The sequence below is a fragment of the Mastomys coucha genome, unplaced genomic scaffold (genome assembly GCF_008632895.1).
Source record: "Mastomys coucha isolate ucsf_1 unplaced genomic scaffold, UCSF_Mcou_1 pScaffold3, whole genome shotgun sequence".
NCBI lineage: Eukaryota > Metazoa > Chordata > Mammalia > Rodentia > Muridae > Mastomys > Mastomys coucha.
The window spans coordinates 62383771-62401948 of record NW_022196909.1 but is presented as its reverse complement, the minus strand read 5'-3'; the positions used below and the strand labels follow the sequence as shown (position 1 = coordinate 62401948).

General features: G+C 52.6%; 2 protein-coding genes and 1 long non-coding RNA gene across 4 annotated transcripts in view; all 3 read right to left on the bottom strand.

Annotated features, from left to right (window-relative positions):
- Positions 1–4159, bottom strand: part of Tfeb (transcription factor EB) — a 56192-nt gene extending 52033 nt beyond the window's left edge. Inside the window, exon 1 of one of the 2 annotated variants that reach the window (XM_031347168.1) lies at positions 3880–4159. The gene's annotated coding sequence lies outside the window, so the exon portion shown is untranslated. Of the gene's footprint in view, positions 1–1230; positions 1353–3879 lie in introns of those variants that run through there. The other variant, XM_031347170.1, reaches the window with a different exon arrangement.
- Positions 4160–6498: 2339 nt separating this feature from the next.
- Positions 6499–13973, bottom strand: Pgc (progastricsin). The gene is made up of 9 exons (XM_031347514.1): positions 13915–13973; positions 11807–11966; positions 11314–11431; positions 10476–10594; positions 9898–10097; positions 8475–8594; positions 7834–7984; positions 7096–7194; positions 6499–6781 (listed from the first exon to the last, which is right to left on the bottom strand). Exons 1-9 carry the CDS (start codon positions 13971–13973, stop codon positions 6629–6631), a joined length of 1179 nt encoding a protein of 392 aa, XP_031203374.1. The 3' UTR covers positions 6499–6628.
- A 2987-nt stretch (positions 13974–16960) lies between these two features.
- On the bottom strand, positions 16961–17825 carry LOC116074382. The gene is made up of 2 exons (XR_004112192.1): positions 17775–17825; positions 16961–17091 (listed from the first exon to the last, which is right to left on the bottom strand). It is a non-coding gene; the product is annotated as an uncharacterized LOC116074382 (long non-coding RNA).
- Positions 17826–18178: the final 353 nt, after the last annotated feature.

Below are 18178 nucleotides of genomic sequence, written 5' to 3'. Positions count from 1 at the left end.
AGGGGACCCCACCAATGATTAGTGCTTAGGCAAAAGGACACTGAGCAGAGTCAACACAGATAATTGGAGATGGTAAGGGGTCTCTGGATCCTGGTCCTGTGACCTTGTGACTTTCTCAACCAAAGCTCCCACTGCCTTTCCCCCACATCTGATGAAGCAAGTCCTTATGAGGGTGTCCTGTAGCTTAAAGGGCATGTTGTCCATGGATGAGGCCACATACCCACAAGGCGGTCAGAACCTATCTCCTTACAGGACTGGATCTCCCAGTGGTCCTCCAGGCACCTGGCTCAGCAACTCAGAAAAGAGGCCAGGAGACAAGTGTAGCCCCAGAGCCAAAAACCCTGGGCAGCAGAAATAAGGTCCCCAAACTACCTACCATATCCCCACTAAAAAAAAAAAAAACTTTTTATATACATTGTTTTTATTTTTTAAATTTTTATTTTATGTGTGTTGGTGTTTGCCTGGATGTACGTCTGTGTACCACACGTGTACAGTTCCCGAGGAGGCCAGAAGAATCCAATCCCACAGGACACAGTTGTGAGCTGCCCTGTAGATGCTGGGAACATCTTCAGTTCCCCCAGAAGAGCAGCCCGTGCTCTTAACTGCTGCTTGCTGAGCCCTCCCTCCAGCTCCCCACCACCCACACACACACCATCCACGGGAGAACTGCTGGGAGAGCGGGCTCAGCGGAGAAGAGCGCTTGCTGTTCTGCCAGAGGACAGGCTCAGTTCCCAGCACCCTGACTGGCAGCTTACAATTGTCTGTAACTCCAGCTGCAGCAGATGCCCTCTTCTGCACTCCACAGGCACTGCACTCCATGCCCACACAAGTAAAAAATAACTCAAACAAACAAACTTCCGGCCAGTATGCAGTCTTCAAGAATGACAGATGTGGATCTTGGAATCAGCTGGGCCTGGTTTAGAACACCTGCCCTCTGCTTCCAGGCTGTGTGGTTTCCAACAATTTACTTAACATCTCTGACTTTAGAATGATGAAACAACAATGCCTACCTTGATGCAGAGACACATTCCATGCTGGCAGCTGGTGTTTGCAGCTCAGCTTTATTACAGTCCTGCTCTGGTAGAATTAATTAATATTCTAATGAATACAGTGTTGTGTTCTCGTGACTCTATCAGAGACATCCATCTACACAATTCATCCATAAAGAAGCCACAAAGAACACTTGATCCCACAGTTCCACACACTACGAAAACCCCACCACGTACTCACCAGATACCTGGCCGCCTCTGCTCTGAATCTCACAGCAGCCTAGCAGGTGGCTTCACAGCACTGGCGTAGAGACTGGCTGTATCCCGAAGACAGGGATACTCCCTGGAAGCTCTGAGAACCTGAGCTCCCTACCCCCACCTCCCTACTAGAGGAGGCCAACTCAATTCCCACTGACATTGCTATGGCAGCCCCATGCTGGGCCCCAAGTGTCCCCTGCCCTCCATCCCTAGGACAAAGGCTCAACCTGGCTCTCATGCCAGCTGTGGTTGGGGAAACCCCTGCTGCCTGCAAAAACCAACTTGCCTTTGAAAAGGAAGAGACAGAAGCCAGGGGGAGGGGTGGCTGGGCCACTCCCTGTGGGGGCAGGTGCTAAGTAACTCTATAAACCCAGGCTAACGACACAATTACGGCCATAAACAGAACCCAGGAGGGATCAGGGCCAGAAGCCAGACCCTCAAAGGGCAGCCAGGCAAGGGGTGGGTCCCCCTCCCACCTACTTCCCAGCATCCAGGAAATGGGGTCGGGGCGGGGGCGGCTCACTGCTGATGGGATGGGCGGGCGCTGGATAGCCCATCGGTACTTGAATGAACTCTTGCCTTCTCTGGCCCACTCCCTGCCCACCTCTGACTGAGTCACCAGGCCATCAGCCCTAAAATGCACAGTTGGCTCTCTGTGGATTCAATGTTCACCTCAGTTGTCCCTTGCCTCATTCCATGGGGCCTGGAACCAAGAGACTTGGGTCACCATTTAGCTCCACCTCCTAGGTGGCCAGAGACTTAGCACTCAGCTGTAACAGGTCGGGTAAAGTGTAAGCGATAGCGGCTCCTCTCACAGAGGAGAACCCCCCAAACAGACCCGCCCTTCATCACACTCTCTGCTTCTCGCCTCTCCTGTAGCTGGGAGGCGAGCTGAAAGAAGGGAACCAAATGAGCCGAGAGAAACTGAGGCACAGTAAAGGCTCCAGAGGCAGCTGCCCTTCCCTTCTACTGCCTCTCCTGCCTGGCGGGTAACTATGGCTGGCTCATTTTCTCCAGACGGGGAGCTGCCCGAGGGCAGAGCCTGGGGGATGGCGACTGGCTCCCCGGCGGGGCACCGGGCAGCTCGGAAGGGAGCGGGCCATTGAGCCAGGCCTCCGCGTTCGGATCTGCCAGCATCTGCACCTGGCCGCCGTAGAGGAAACTGGAGATCCGTCCCCACCTCACCCCCCAACAGCCGGAGTGCCTAGTCTGGGCCAGTGGAATCCGGGCCAGGATGGGTGTAGGGGCTCCCCTTCCCTGCTTTATCAAGCAGCCCCCCAACTCCGGGTCCGGGAAAGTGGAGCCCACACTTCCCCAGCGAACCGAGCGCTCAAGTTTAGTCCTACAACTGTCACACTGAATAGTCCACTGCAAGACAGGCGCGAGCTGACGCAGGTTGGGGAAGGGCGTCGCGGTGAGGGGCAGGCTCAGAATGGAGGGTGGGGGCCGGGGTAACGCTGGCGCAGACCAGCCCCACCCGGCCGGGCGCCCTCCCTTCCTCCCCAGGGCGCGGGGCTGGGGCGCGCCAGGCGGCTGCGGCGAGAACCTGCTCGCGCAGCCCCGAGCAGCTCCGGGCAGCGGTGCGTGAAGCCAGAACCCAGAGCACAGCGGGGGCCGAGGGCGGGGACCCAGGTGGCATCCGCCAGCTCCCTTCGAGGAGGCGCTGGGCGGAAGAGGCGACGGGGTCCGGAGTTGGGGGTGGGGAGACGAAGGCATGGACCTGGCGGAGCGGGCTAGCCTGGGGTTGGACGGTGCGAGTGTGGAGCTAGACAGGGAAAAGGGGGCGTTATTTTCCAGAATTGAGGACCAAGAGGATGGCTCAGGGAGGAGGGCGGACGACTAGGAGCTCAAGGAAGCAAGAAAGCAAAATGCACAGAGGGTGCGACCCCGAGTTGTGGTTCCCTAGGGCGGTGCGGGGGGAGGGGGGGATAGTGCAGGAGGAGAAGTTTGCCGGGGGCGTCAGGGGCTAAAACCAGAAGTGTCTTCTGCAAGAGATCCAGGAGGTAGGAAGGCAAACGAGGGAGGGAAGGAGAGAGGGAGGGAGGGATGGGACGTCCACACTACCCCCGGACACTGGCAGCCCGGCCCACGGGGCGTGGCGCCTCTCCGGCCCTCCCACTCCGCGCGACTATCCAGGCTGGGCCAGGCCCCGCCGGCCTCGGTGCCTGCACGCCTCCCCCGGCCTCGGACTCCCTCCCCCAAGCCCCCCCACCCCCGTTCTATCGGGGGAGAGGGAGCGAGCTCAGGGCCCGGGAGTCCCTCAAAACTTCTTGCAAGTTTACTTCTGCACCTCCCGCCCCAGCTCCACTCAGCTTCCCCGGGCCAGGAAGGCCCGTGCCCGCCCCGGCCACTCCCGCCCCGGTTACATAAGGTCGCGGGGAGGCGGCCCCCGGCCCGGCCCGAAGGGAGGGGCCCGAGGGGCTCCCCGGTTGGCGAGCTGCATCGCTCGGGCCACGCGCCGCGTACCCAGGGCTGCACCGGCTGCGGGTGGGTGGCGGCGCAGAGCACCCTGTCCTGCTCCCGGCTGTACCCCCACCTCGCCCCCCACCTGTCTCAGGCACCCACAGGATGGGAAGCGCGGCGCTGGTGCTCCCCAGCGCCCCTGCACCCCTTGCCCCCTCGTCCCGCTCACCTCGCTCTGAAGGTCAATCTGTCCGCCGCCGGCGCCCTGAGGTTCCGGCAACTTGTCCCAAGTTCGGGTGCCCGGCCCCCGAGCTTCGCCCGCCGCCCGTTGTCGGGCTCCTCGGGCTACGCGCCACCAGCCGGACCCGCCCCGTCCGCCCTTCCCGCCGCCGTCGGCGCCGTCGCCGTTCTCTGCGTCCCGCCCGCAGCTGCCGCCTCCGCTGTCACCTAGCCCCGCGCCCGGCGCTCGGGCTCCGGCTGTCACTCCGCGCCCACTTCCCGCTGCGCCCGGCAGAGGGCAGCACCCGCCCCTCCTGCGGACCGCCCCCCATAACCCCCCGCGGCGCCCGCTGGGAAATGTAGTCCCCGTCGCAGCCGCGAAGGGCTCGCCGGGATTTGCAGTCCCCAGGAGTCAACTTTTGACTTTAAACGTTTGTCTTTTTTTTTTTTTCCCTTTTCAGATTTTCTCTCTTTTTTCTATCAAGGATGTCCCGTGATAGAGACATCTTGTGATTATGTTATTACACCTTGTGAAATAACCAACAGCAAACTGCTTTTCCAGGAAATGTGAGAAAAATATAGTATCCCATTCCCATAATTGCCAGCAGCAACCTGAGGAGTTATCTTATCCTTTAGAAACTTCCACATGGGGAGACTCTTGATTTCTTTGTTAAATAATAATAACAATATTATTATTGTTGTTCTATTAATTATTATTATTTCAGGACAAGCCAGTATGAAGCAGAGCTATAGCTTATTAAATATATATTTATATAAGTATATATATTTGGTTCTTCAACACAGGGTTTCTTTGTGTAGCCTTGGCTGTCCTACAACTAGCTCTGTAGACAGGCTGGCCTCAAACTCTGTCTCTCAAGTGCTGGGATTAAAAGCATGTGCCACTACTACTTGGCTTAAATATATATATGTTTTAAATGTAGATTTAAAACACAGGGATTAAGAGAGAGTTGAAATCAGGGAGAGCGTAGGCTCACCAGAGAAACTGGGCAAGGGATCCTCATTGTCCTTTACTATAGCCGTATTTTTGTTTTGGCGAGTTCTGCGGTTATCTTCAAAGGACTGCTGAGAAACTTAAATAAGATCACAGGATGTTTCCTGGGGTGTACCTGATACTGTTGTAATTGATTAGGTAAAAGGTTATAAGGGAAGTTAGGATATCTTAACTGTAATCAAAACAGTTCTTTCTGTGAGATTTCCAGACAATGTCCAGGAAAGCACAGAAGCCGTACTCCAGGGCTCACGCGCTTGGGCTTTAAACTTGGTTTATTGTTATTTTTACCATTGCTTTGTTTTGTTGAGACAGACTCACCCAATAGCTCTAGCTGGCCCAGAATTCACTAGTTGATTATACTGCCCTCAATCTAATCGAGATCTACCTGCCTCTGCTTTCTAAGAATGCTAGAGTTGGAGGCATGTGTCATCGCTCCTGACTTGTTATTCAGACGCTCCTAATGGAATTCCCTCTGTGTTTGCATGTCACTGTGCTAGGAGTCATGATTCTTGGCTTCATCCAGTGGGTGTGGGATTTAGTGCCCACAGTTTTCACTGTCTATCCTGTCTCAGTTTGGAATGTGGTACATGACCTAGATCCTGTCCCTTTGTCCCTACCCCTAAGTGTGAGAGAAGTTGGTCCCGTGTCAGCACCTACACTTTACTGCTCAGAACTCCCCAGTCTTCTGCCATGTCTATCCCTCCTGCTGGAAGCTACGAGCACTAGGATATCGCTTAGCTTGTCGTCCCTCTTTTTTCTTCATCCCTTCTCCCACAACCTCTCTTTCTCCCTGCCTCCTGTCTTTTCTTCTCCTTCCCTCTCTCCCTCCTTGCTCTCCCTTTTCTCCCTCTTCTTCTCTTGATCCTCCTCCCCCACATCATGTAATCCCAAGTTTCTGGGGCTTTCTAAGACACTCCTAAGAATGAAATCTAGAGCAACAGACCTCTCACTGAGCTGGTTAGAGAAAGCCTGGGAAAGAGCTGGCCCTGCAGTCCACAGCCTAGGGACAGCTCACCTTCCAACGCATGACCTGGGACTTAGCAGACTGAGTAAAAATATAGCCATCCAAACTCAGCGCCATCCATGCTAGGCTTTCCTAGAAATAGCATCTTGCTTCCTCAAGGACCACAACTGTTAGAAACGAATGCGCATGCAGCATCCTTTGGAAAACTCTAGTCAAAATAGGTTCAAAGTTGAAGAGACAAACTCTTCGCTCTGTGTCATGTCACCCCCTGATATGCTGCTAGTGGGCATTCCTGTGGCCTTGAGGACAGTGGGAAAGTTTGGGGAAATGGTTCCACAGAGTATTTTCCTTTTGCGGGTCATGCACAAGCCCCCCCCCCCTTGCCTGTTTTCTCTCTTCAGAGGGAGTCTATGAATAGACTCCAAGCACTGAAGGGTAGAGGCCTATCTCCAAGCCTGGCTCCAAACTCCGTTTCAGTTGGCATCTGAGTGACCCACCAGGAAACCTTGTGGCCACTAAGGTCAGTCAAAGTGGAGCTTGCCCTGTCTCCCACTCCCCCGACAGTTCCCCGAGACCCAGGACTCTGAGAAGTCACGACTTTGCCCAGCTCCCCCACCCCACACACCCCACACACAAATGACGCAACAAGCTTGTCAATATGGAGGACTATTTATTATTAGGGGAAGTCTAGGGTCCAGAAAAGGAAAGCGGGATACAGAGAGGAGGGGCAGAAGGGGCAGGCTGAGGAAGAAGGGCGCAGGGTGTCTAGTCTAGATGGCAAGTCTAGACAGAAGGGGCAAGGCCCACCCTGTTATTGCCCATGTCGAAGACAGCATAGTAAGACCTGAGGAAGACATCCCCAAGGATCCAGAGGGGCTGGCCGCTCTCAGAATTCAGAGAGAGACTTTCAAGACCCACCATGCAAGAGCCTTCCTCCTGTTCAACAGAAAGACAGCATTCACCCATCTGTTTACCTGTGGACTGAACCTCAGCCCCTGAGTAACACAAAGGCTGTCCAAAGCACTCATCGGACAGCAGACCCTCCATAACCAGGACTGCTGAGCAGTGGTTCTGAGGGCTGGAAGATTCCTTCCTCCACAGCTACCCCCACCCCCTGGCTCCCGGCCGGCAGCAGGTCAGCCTGGCAGTTAAGCTTTGAAGACAGACCAACTTGGGTTCCAAACCTTAGTGTAACTTTTCCAGACCCACACCAAATCCTGGAAGCTCTGCCCAGAGAAACAAGGACTTACCTGGATGATGTAGGAAGAGGGTGACAAGGGGAACTGGACACCATTGAGGACAAAACTGAGGGTAGGCAGGCTACTGACACTGTCGCAGCTCACAAAATACTGCAGAGAGGAACATCTCCCTCAGAAGAGTGCCCGTCACACCCGCTGCCTGGACATTCTACACCCTAGGCCCGCACCCACGGTCTGCTTTGGACTGGAGGGCACAGAGCCAAGGGAAACCTGCCTTACAAACTCTCAGCATTGGCACAGACGGGGAGGGATTTGAGGAGAACTCAGGAACCCACTTAGCTCTCTGAGAGATTGATTGCCACCCTCCCTCGGCTAGTGCCCTTTAACATTTGGATCTGTAGAACATGTGGCTTGTCAGTGCCTGCGCAGAATCTGTGAGAATGGGCTCAGTAGTAGGCAAACTCTCCGCTAGGTTTAGGACCGAGGAGAGCATGTGGAGGTGAGGGAGAGTATGGAGCTGTCTCTTGTCACTCGTCTGTGTGGTCCCCACCTTCTAATTATTTTCCTCTAATCTTAAAATCAGACAGTGTTCAGTCCGCATTTCAAGGTGACTTTGGCTCAGAAGAAATTCTTGCTTTGCTATATTACCAGGGCCACTCCCTGTAAGTGCCTTCAGTAGCTAAAAGCCTGGAGGCCAAGGATTCAGCTGCTTTTGTGTTCCCAAAGACACACACACACACACACACACACACACACACACAAAGGAAGGGAGTCCCTTCCCAGACTCACCTGTCCATATTCTCCTTCCTGGGCTCCGATGGTCTGCAGAAGTTCACTCAGGTACTCGGCAGGCATGACGAGCAGAGAGGTACCTGTGTCTACAATGCCTTGGCAGCCAGAGGAAGAGCACCAGCCAGAGGCCTGGTCGCCAATAAGGAAGCTGGATGGTAAGACAAGAGCAGCCTCAGCCCCCAGTTGATCAAGACAGTCAGAGGGGCTTCCCACCACAGAGGCACAGGGGGCTGCATACAGAGGCCAAGTTGTTCTTACGGAAAGTAAGGGGACCCCACCTCACATCACCCTACAGTTTATTGAAGGCCCTCTCAAATTCTCAAAGAAGGCTCTAGACACACTGAAAGCTAGAGAGCCACCGGTTGTCGGCAGGATGGTGAAACGGTCAGTTTCTGACCTGTAGCATTGGACTACAGGGCCCTCCCTCGTGTCTGAGATCATGTGTGCCGACTGTCCCTGTGTAGCCTCACACCTCCTCTCCAGAGTTTGCTGGGCTTCCATACTGCTGCATAGATGGCTGGGACTTTAGAGGACCTTCCCTCCCACCCACCCCCTACCAGCAGCGCCTGGATGGCTGCATGGCTTATAACCTTGTCTGAGGTACAAGGTGACACTCCCTGAGGCCCGGCCAGACTCACTCATCAATGGTAATCTGCCAGTAGAGCTCCTGAGTGACAGGAATCCAGGTGAGCTCTCCCGTGTAGAGGTTCTCGTCCACTCCTCCAAACACAATCTGTCCACCATTAGACCCCTGCTGGCTACAGAAGACAAAAGGAAGAAGTGGGGGGTGATCAGCAAAAGAATTCCTGTGGTCGGTTAGCCATTTTCAGAGGAAAACATCTTCCCTCATTGAGCATGTGGGCTTCCTGGGGACAGGCTCTGTGTCCCTCAGACTGGGGCTTCCTGGGGACAGTCTGTGTTTCCCTCAGATGGGCTCCCTGTCTGGGCCTCTCAGAATCCTCAGTGCTTCAGACTCTGGAGTGAAGCTGTCCTTCAGAGTCCCAGTACCCCTGGAAGGGGCAGCTACTTTGTGAACCCCACCAGCTACTGCGCATGCTGTCTTCTGCCTTTTACTCCATGCATAGGTAGAGCCCATCCATTACCCAGAACCAGAGCTCAGGCTGCTCACTTTTCTGCTGGGATAGACAAGTGGGGCTGGGCTAGAGGAGGAGGAGGAAGAGGAGAGACTGTTCTGGTAGCCTCCCAGCTCAAGGGAGAGAGCAGGGATGGATAGAGTTCCCAAAGGTGACGGGTAGTGACTATAAACAGGCAAAAGTAAGTCCACAGAGTTGGTGACAAAGTCAGCTTCAGGCCCTTAATCCATGGTGAGTGTACGGACACTCTAGAAGGTAGCTAACTTGGAAGAAAAGAAGAAAGGAAGGAAGGAAGAAAGAAAGAAGCCTGAAGCCCAGCCGGCGCCTGCTCACGTCTGTCTGCTGGAAGAATAACACCAGGTTAGACGTCAGTCCTGAGCCTCTCCCCAAAGACTCCAAGACCAGTTGGAACAACAGATCAAAGGAGATGAAGGAGATTACTACACAAAAGAGATACAGAATGGAAAGTCTCCGCCAGAGTGGGACCTCAGTGGGGCGGGTACTGGAGGTGGACCCAGGAAGTGCTAAAAAGAAAGCCAGGGCCCTGGATTTGAGTGTGTGTGTGTGGGGGGGGGGAGCTTGTCACATCCAGGAAAGACAAAGAACAATTGTATGGGCTGGCAGGATGGCTCAGCAAGTAAAGGTGCTTGTGGCCAAGTCTGGCAAGCCTGACAAGCTGAGTTTCATCTTTGGGACCCACATGATAAAAGGAGAGAACCGACTCCTGTCAGTTGTCCTTTGACCTCTACAAGCTCCCTGTGCAGTGCATTCCAACCCCTGCTCTAATACAAATAAATAAATGTTGAAAAAAAAATAGGAGTGGACAGGAAACAGATACAGGGTGGAGAGCACAAAATTCAGGAACTGGAGAGGAATGCTGGGATAGGTACGGCTGAAGCCTCCAACCCTCAAACTATTGAGCCTCATTTGAGTAGCAGGACTGAGAGCTTGCTAAGTGGTTGCTTACCTGCCAAGGTAGACACCGAAGAGGGGCTGGGACAGAGCGCCCTCCCCCAGCATGCCCTGCAAGGCAGTGGTGGCGCCCCCTGAAGACAGACCAGGGTAGGCCAGGCCCATGATGCCATCAAATTGTGCATAGACAAAATTGGTACCAGGCTCCGTCTCACTCAAGCCAAACTCCTGGTTGGGGACCTGAATGCTTTGGACCTGGGGATGGAGATTAAAACACAGGACAGTGACTACCTGGACTGGAGACCCTCTCTGCACTCAAGTCCCCACCCCACCTTGATAAGCCTGGCAGGAGCAACATTCTCTTTCAAGGATCAGCACTAACGGCATTGTCCCTGCCCCTCCCCCTTCCCATCTCTCCTTAGCAGAGCTTATGTTCCTGAAGGAAAATGGCTACAACCAAAAGGTTCTTCATGGTTTCCCTGACACATAATGAGGGTCAGCAGGTGAATGGAGGAGGTCTTGTTGTGCTGACACTTGTCCTACGAGCTTTTCCATCCATCAAGTCTCAGGGGGTTCGCCTAAGGCCCTCATCTTCCTCCCACCCCCCAGCCAGGAGTAGGGAACTTGACTCACGGTCAGAGTATCATAGCCGAAGAAGCCAGTAAGGCTGCCGGTGCCGTACTGCAGGGAGAAGGTCTGCCCTTCGGTGTAGTAGGTGGAGGACTTGCTGGGGTTGTAACGGGTGTGTGTGGCTGCAAGGGGAGGCAGGACATAGAGGACATGTGGTGAGTAGAGGTCTTCGTGCTCTCAAGCCCAGAGCGTGCCATCCCTCCTCAGCCTGTGCTTAAACTCCAGGAGGTTTTAGCATCCCCTATTCACTCCCCCTTAGAAGTGAACGGGCTTCCAAGCATGCTTTCATCCCATGGCCTCCACCCCTTCAAGAAGCTGCCTATACCAAGATCCTGAGTAGCATGAGATATGACAAAAGAGAGACTCCTTGGACCAGAGATAATAGGATTCCAAGGCTCTTCCATGAACCAAAATAATATTATAAAGGTAAATTCCATCTGCCTGCCCAAAGGACTGCAGGACAAGACCACATCCAGTATTGCTCCAACCCATTCTTTAGACACACTTGTTGCAAGCATGGTGAGTGGTGAGGTCAGGTGGGGTGACTACACGATGGGATTGACTGTTGGAAACAGAGTAGCAATTGCCTAAGAGAAAAAGGGATGCCATTGTCCGGGTGAGCAGGATGGATAAGATGGAATAATGGAGTGGGTAAGGTGAGCTGGCACAGGTGAAGGTATATATTGCTTAGCAAGAAAGACACCCGGCTGCAGGGCCAGCCTCTTGAGATGGCTTGGATATGTCACGTGACTACAGACCACCACCATCCTCTCCAGGAGTGGATTTCCTCCCAGCATTCTTAGGCAGGTGTCTGTCCCCTTGCTGCCCATCCAGAACTTACTGCAGGCCTCGCTCTGGCAGTAGATAGAAGACACCCACAGGTTGGAGGAGCCAGTGTCGAAAAGGACCAGGAAGTTCTGGGGTGGAGTCCCGATGCTGATCTCACCATAGTAGGAAGCCTGGCGGGGTAGGGGATGTCACAGGATAAACTGCTTAGCTCTGAGGGATCCAAGGGCTTAGCAACTCCAAAAGTGAGCAAAAAAGGACCCAGCCATGCCCTGCCCTCCAGACCACACCAAAACCACTGGCCCAAGTCTTCTCTCAAAACCTGCCCCAAGCCACAAGGGATGCTCATTCTGTGCCCGCCCCAATAGCCACAAGACTTTTTGTGGGCTCAGCTGCAAGGGCAGAAAGGATCCCTTCTGGGGCTCTTCGAACAGTTGCCCATAGCAGGTTGAAAGAAGCATGTGTACAACCCAGGGCAGGAAGGGAGGGGACCCTTTGGCAGCAGGGACAGAGAAACCCTGGGTAGAGGGAAGGGTGTTAAGACTTACGTCCATGTAGGCCATGGGCTCATAGAGCACACTGTAGTCACCGAACTTGCTGAAGTGGTATTTCTGCCCAGGGTCATATTTGTGGGTCTTCAGAAAGTCTTTGAGGACACCACGTTCCTTCATGGTCTCACGGATAGTCTTCATTTTCTTCAGGGGGACCCTGTGGAAGGCAGTGTGTCAGACCCTGGCTCTCTCTTCTTCTTTCTTCCCTTTCTCCTTCCATACCTCTCTCTGTGTGTCTCCTGGCTCCACCCGTGTGCCTCAGTCTCTCTGCCAGTCTGCCCCACACATGCCCACTGAATCTGTCTCCCCATCTCTCACCCTCTACTCTTTCTAGCTTTTTTCCCTTTGTCTTTTTCTTCCCATTTCCTCACTCACTCAAACTCCTCCTTAATGCTTCCTCCAAGATTCAGAAATTAATCGACTTCAACTAGACCCATCCTTGGCCCACATACAAGGCCTGCTGTTGTTGCCCAGGCCCTCTACTCTACCCACAGTCTGTAATTCTCCCCAAGAACGGGAGGGTGACTTGGAGAGATGTCCTTGTTAGCATCAGTGTGTTTCTGTTTTTGAGACAGGGTCTCACGTGTCTCAGGCTGACCTCAAACTTAATCTGAACCAAAGAGTGGCCTCAAACTTCTGATCCTTCACCTTCTGCCACCACACCCAGCTTATAGAGTGCTGGAGGTCAAAGCCAGAGTGTCATCCGTGCTAGGCAAGTATCCTACCAACTGAGCCACATCCCAGCCCACACTGCTACACATTTTTAAAGTTGCCAGAAAAAGCAGTTTCACCCCAAAGAATCCTTTCCTATGGTGGTCTTCTGGCACGGAGTACTCAGCCAATGCGACAGAGCATGGAGTAATGGAAAGAGTGCTGATCCTCACTACTTATTGATAACTTTACAACCTGGGGGCATCACTGTGCCCCTTGGAACAGTCCACGGGGAAGTGGATTGGGAGTTCCAAAGTTAGAGCTTAGGAGTCATGGCTTCTGCCAATGTCACCATAAGAGCTGCTGGCTGCCATTGCCCAAGGGTCTCTGCAGATCCACCCACTTGCACTGCAACCTAGAATTCCCTTCCCTCCCCCCCCAGACAGGGTTTCTCTGTGTAGCCCTGGCTGTCCTGGAACTCACTCTGTAGATCAGGCTGGCTTCAAACTCAGAAATCCACCTGCCTCTGCCACAGGACCAGCCTCCCAAGTGCTGGGATTAAAGGCATGCACCACCACTGCCTGGACTCCCCCCCTTTTTTTTAAATTCTTTTTCCATCTTAACTCCTCATTCTCGTAGGACTCTACGTTCCAGGATTTCTATGCTTGAACCTCCATGAGAGACATACCATTCACCTCTACTGCGGTTGCACAATGAAAGCTTATGGGAAGAGCTAGCTGGCCTTTCACCCAAGAAACTACCAGGTAGCAGGCCTGGTAAGATGGCTCAACAGGGAAAGGTGCTTGCTGCCAAGCCTGAAGACTTGAGTTTAGTTCCTAGAACCATACGGTAGAAGGAGGCACTGATTCCCTGCATCTGCCCTCTGCCCTCTGACCTCCACAAGTATTCAGTGGCACAGGTACACTTACCCCCCCCACACACACACACCAAAAAAATTAAAAAGAAAATAATTGAGTCATAATTTAAAAAAAAGAAATCATGAGCTATCAAAATCTACAGATGCGGGGCAGTGGTGGTGCATGCCTTTAATCCCAGCACTTGGGAGGCAGAGGCAGGTGGATTTCTGAGTTCGAGGCCAGCCTGGTCTACAGAGTGAGTTCCAGGACAGCCAGGGCTACACAGAAAAACCCTGTCTTTAAAAACCAAAAAAAAAAGAAAAGCCTACAGATGCTCAAATCCATGAGTATTACTTATAACCTGCATGAATCCTCTCCACTACTTTAAAGTTTCTCTAGATCACTATTAATACCTACGAAGGGGCTGAAGGCATGGCTCAGTGGTTTAAGAGCCCTGTTTGCTTTCCTAGAAGAGCAGGGTTCAAGTCTCAGCACCCACAACCTGTGGTAATGCCTGTCCCAGGGGATCTGACACCTCCGTAGGTATCGGGTTCCCACTTGAGGCTCTCTGAGTCTATAGCCATTCTCCAGTCTCACCTGACCACAGATGCCTCCAGGAGTGGGAGGCAGAGCAAGGCTACCACCATCCACTTCATGATGTCGACTCGTAGCTGGTCTCACAGGAAGAAATCACTTCGAGCTCGACCGTTGCGGTGGAGTGAAGATCTGAGCAGGACTCCTTCCTTTTATACACCCAGGAGCTAGCCCAGCCCCTGACTCTCAGCCTGGGCAAAGCTAGACGCCCCCTGCCCCACCCCAAGCCAAGACGGCCCTTGGACTTCATGTATCGATAGTTTCTGTGTGTTTTTCCTTCTGGAGCAGAACCAGGACACTTTTCATCTTATTGACTTTTTAAATTCAAGCAGGGAAGGCCAGGAGGTAAACGTGATAAGGAGGGAACAAAGTAGCCGCAAAGATTACACCTCTCGGAATCAGAGGTGCAATGTAGGCATTTGAGGTGAGGGCTTGAAGAAGGGGCCTGGGACCTGATGGTTGGTTCCTCTAGTGATATTTGGAAACAAATAATTCTTTGTTTCTGGGCATGGTCCTGTTCACTGTAGGGTACTAGCAGTAACCCCATCTTCCCACTAAATGCTAAGAGCAGCAACCCCCTGCTCCCGACCACAGGCTGTAGCCACCAAAATGACTCCAGGCAAGTCCTTGAGGAACCGTTTAGTTCAAGAGCAGGCAGCATACTTGGAAGTCTGACTTAAGTCGTGCTTCCCAGTCTCCCTTAAACTTCTGGGCTCCAGGGGGTCTGGAGGACAAGGGGCCAGGAACCAGTCTAGTGGCTGTGATCACAGTAGCAGCAGTGTGTGGTGACAGTACTGATACTGAGACCGGGGCTGGCAGATGAAATCAGAATGGAGTGGTGGTTTGGAAACTTTCAGCATGAAGTCCTGTCCCAATTCAGCGGAAATCACTCCCAGGGGAGAATGGTGCATACAACCAAATAAACCTTATTCTCAGAGCAGGGTGTGAATGGGGGCGGGAGGGTGTGTGTGTGTGTGTGTGTGTCACACTTGTACCCTGCTGTGTCTCTAGTTGACTCTTTTCCCTCCCCATTGCTACCTGGGAGCTTTATTTGGTTGGGGGTTTGGGGGTTGAACCTAGAGTCTCATATGTGCCAGTCAACCACTGAGCTCTACCCCAGCTGGCTTTATGATGTGTTCATGTGGTACATGTGTGTGTTTACATGCGTGTGCATCTGCATTCATCTATGCAGGAAGGCAGAGGCTGATGTCGGAATGCCTTCTTCAATTGCATATCTACCTTATTTTTAAAATTTTCAACTTTAAGGGTTTGGGTAGTGGGGAGTGGGGATGGGAGTGGCGGCGTCAGGTAATGGCCGTTCATGTGTCATGTCACCACTGCGGGAGTTTTTTCTCTCCTTCTATCAAGTAGGTCCTGGGGGTTCTCAGGCTTGGTGGCAAGCTCCTTTACACACTGAGCCATTTTGATGGCCCTCCACCTTATTTTTTAAAGATGGTACCTCTCACTGAGTCCTGAACTTGCTGCTTCATCTAGACAGAAGGTTGTGAGTCCCCGGGCTCTATCTGCCTCTGTCCTCCAGGGCCAGGGTTATAAATGCATGCCATCTACTCACAGCCTGCTCTAGTTTGCACTATCTAGGCTATTTTTATTTTTTTTAGTTGGAGACAAAGGCTCACACTATAGACCAAGTTGACTTGGAACTCACTGTGCAGCCCAGGGTGGTCTAGAATTCTCAGCCATCTTTCTGCCCTAGCTTCCCAAGTTCAGGGACTATAGGTGTGTGCTACTATGCCTGGATATATTTTATTTTTGAGACAGATACTTGCTAATTTGCACAGGCTAGACTTGAACTCATTCTGTACTCTAGGCAGGCCTTGAACTCATTTCCCCCAGTGTTAGCACTACCTACCTACTATGTAGGTAGGATTATAGGCCTATACCTGTAGGTAGGCCCAGATCTTCTATCTTTAGGGATTCTCAAAGCCCCTCTATCTCCCCATTACCTTCTCCAAAGCCCTTACCCATACCTACTAACCACTCCTTCATCCCTTTAACCTTGCTACACCTTTCTCATGCCTTGAGTTAGCTAGGCCACCAACCTGGACACTAACAAGCTCTCTATTTGGAGGCAGTGGAAAAATTCCCCTGCCAGATCTGTCACCTTTTACCCCAGACTCAGGGCCCCATATAGATTTAACACACCATAGCATTGTAGGCAGAAGGCTGCGATCAGATCTGCTAGGTACGGATGTCATCTCTCCAGTAGGAATTTTCCGCTCTGGCAAAGCTACCCACCACCCAGCCAAAGCTCTGGAGCCTCCCCAAGCCTGTGAAGAGGGAGAGGGTGGGAGACTAGGTGTCTGCCTGGGCCCGGCCTGCACAGAGGCTGGTAGTCTCTGCAGATACCTGGGCCTGGCATGCACATGGGGGTGGTGGTCTCTGCAGATTTGTGTTTCAAGGCTAGCTTAGCTCTCCTTCCCTACAGTCTTCGGAGCCCCACTGGAGTCTGGGTTGGTGGAGTAAGGTATGAGATCACCAGATTGAGGGGAACAGGGAAAAGAGAGTGAGAGAGTCTTTAGTAGTTTGCCAAAGCCAAGGAGTGTTCTAAGGCCTCTGAGGCCTGCTGGATTCCACAACCCCAGCCTTGAGGAACCTTTCCTTGACTCAGTAGGACTCCAGGAGTCCTTGTCGGTCAAAATCTCTAAGCCAGGTTCTGCCATGTCTACAGAGCATTCCTGACCTGCAGCGGGCCCAGGACATCCCTGCTCAGCTGACAGGTTCCAGGGATTCTACAGCCCCTGTGTACCCAACTTGGCCCTCTGACAGCTCTGCCAATCACTTCAGGGTTCCCAGAAGTCCTAAGACCTCCTCTGCTCCTGGTCTGCCCCCTGCCCAGTATCTAGAAAGCTCACTTGTTTTATGTGTCATGGATCATAAGGACCTGAAGACACTTGAGAAGTCACAGGGCCGTCTTCCTCTGCAGTGTAGTATTGGGTACGGAACCGCTGCATTCAGCCCAAGCTCACCCTCTGACCTCACACGCTGGATATCCAGCCGTCTCGGATAAGTCACAAGCTGTTCCCCAGAGTGTTTTTAAAATTGCATTTGTTTATTTATGTATTTACTGTGTGTGCACTTGTAGACTTGGGCACCATGGCTTGTGCGTAGCAATCGGAAGACAACTTGCTGGGGCCGCTTCTCTCCTTCATCATGTGGGTCCTAGGGATTAAACATAGGCCTCCAGGCTTTGCAACAAAGTACTTTTACCCCTTGAGCCATCTCCTCCCACCCTGGTGGATTTCATTTTGGAAGCTCCCAGTGGCCGTACTGAGTGTTCATGTTCCCCTACCTGTCTGGGGCCCCAGAAATCATGAACAATTGCTAATCGTTTTCAGTGGGTCTTAGCTACTCTTCATGCCCCATTCTTCCCGTCTCCACCCCAAGCTCATGCTTCATTCCTAGTCCCTCAGAAGCTTTCTCCTCAGCAGTTCAGCTGTTTTCTCACTTAGCAAGGCCACCCGGGAAAGCTACTCCCCTTTCAAGACCCAAACAAAGGCCACAGAGTCCTCCCCTGGTGCCCCCCAACTCTGAAACCAGTGTAGAAAACAGATATTCTTTTCCTTATGGTATTTATTTCCTATCCCAATGATTTTACACAACTTCTACAACCTTTAACTCACAGAAGGAGTCTCTCCCTACACACAGCTTCTTCTTCTTTTTTTTTTAAAGATTTATTTTATTTATTTTATGTGTATGAGTATGCTGTAGCTGTACAGATGGCTGTGAGCCATCATGTGTGTGGCTGCTGGGAATTGAACTCAGGACCTCTGCCGGCCCCCCACTCGCTCTGGCCCCTCTCGCTCTGGCCCCGCTCTCTCCAGCATAATTCTCTGTAGACTCACCAAAAGAAGGTGTCAGATCTCATTATAGGTGGTTGTGAGCGGTTGTGGTGGTTGCTGGGATCCAAACTCAGGACCTTCGGAAGAGCAGTTAGTGCTCTTACCCGCTGAGCTATCTTGCCAGCCCTACATACAACTTCTTAAACAATCAAAGATGAGGGCATTGCAAAGTCACACAGGGAGCTGGCAGTGTTTCTAGAACAAGACAACCAGAGTTGGATGGTCATCAAGTCAGGCAGTGGGGCACACACCTTTAATTCCAGCATTCGGGAGGCAGAGACAAGGTCATTATTGTCTGCATAGTGAGTTCCAGGCAGGACAGTTACAGCTACATAGGGGAATGGGGAGGATGGCAACCATTGTTTATCCTTCACCTGTGACAGACATTACTAATCAATCAAGTCAAC

Coding starts and splice junctions, on each gene's coding strand:
- Pgc (XM_031347514.1), bottom strand. CDS start 13,973: ATGAAGTGGATGGTGGTAGCCTTGCTCTGCCTCCCACTCCTGGAGGCA. Junction 10,595..11,313: donor CTGCCAGAGCGAGGCCTGCA/GTAAGTTCTGGA, acceptor CTCCCCTTGCAG/CCACACACACCCGTTACAAC. Junction 7,985..8,474: donor TGGCAGATTACCATTGATGA/GTGAGTCTGGCC, acceptor CTTACCATCCAG/CTTCCTTATTGGCGACCAGG.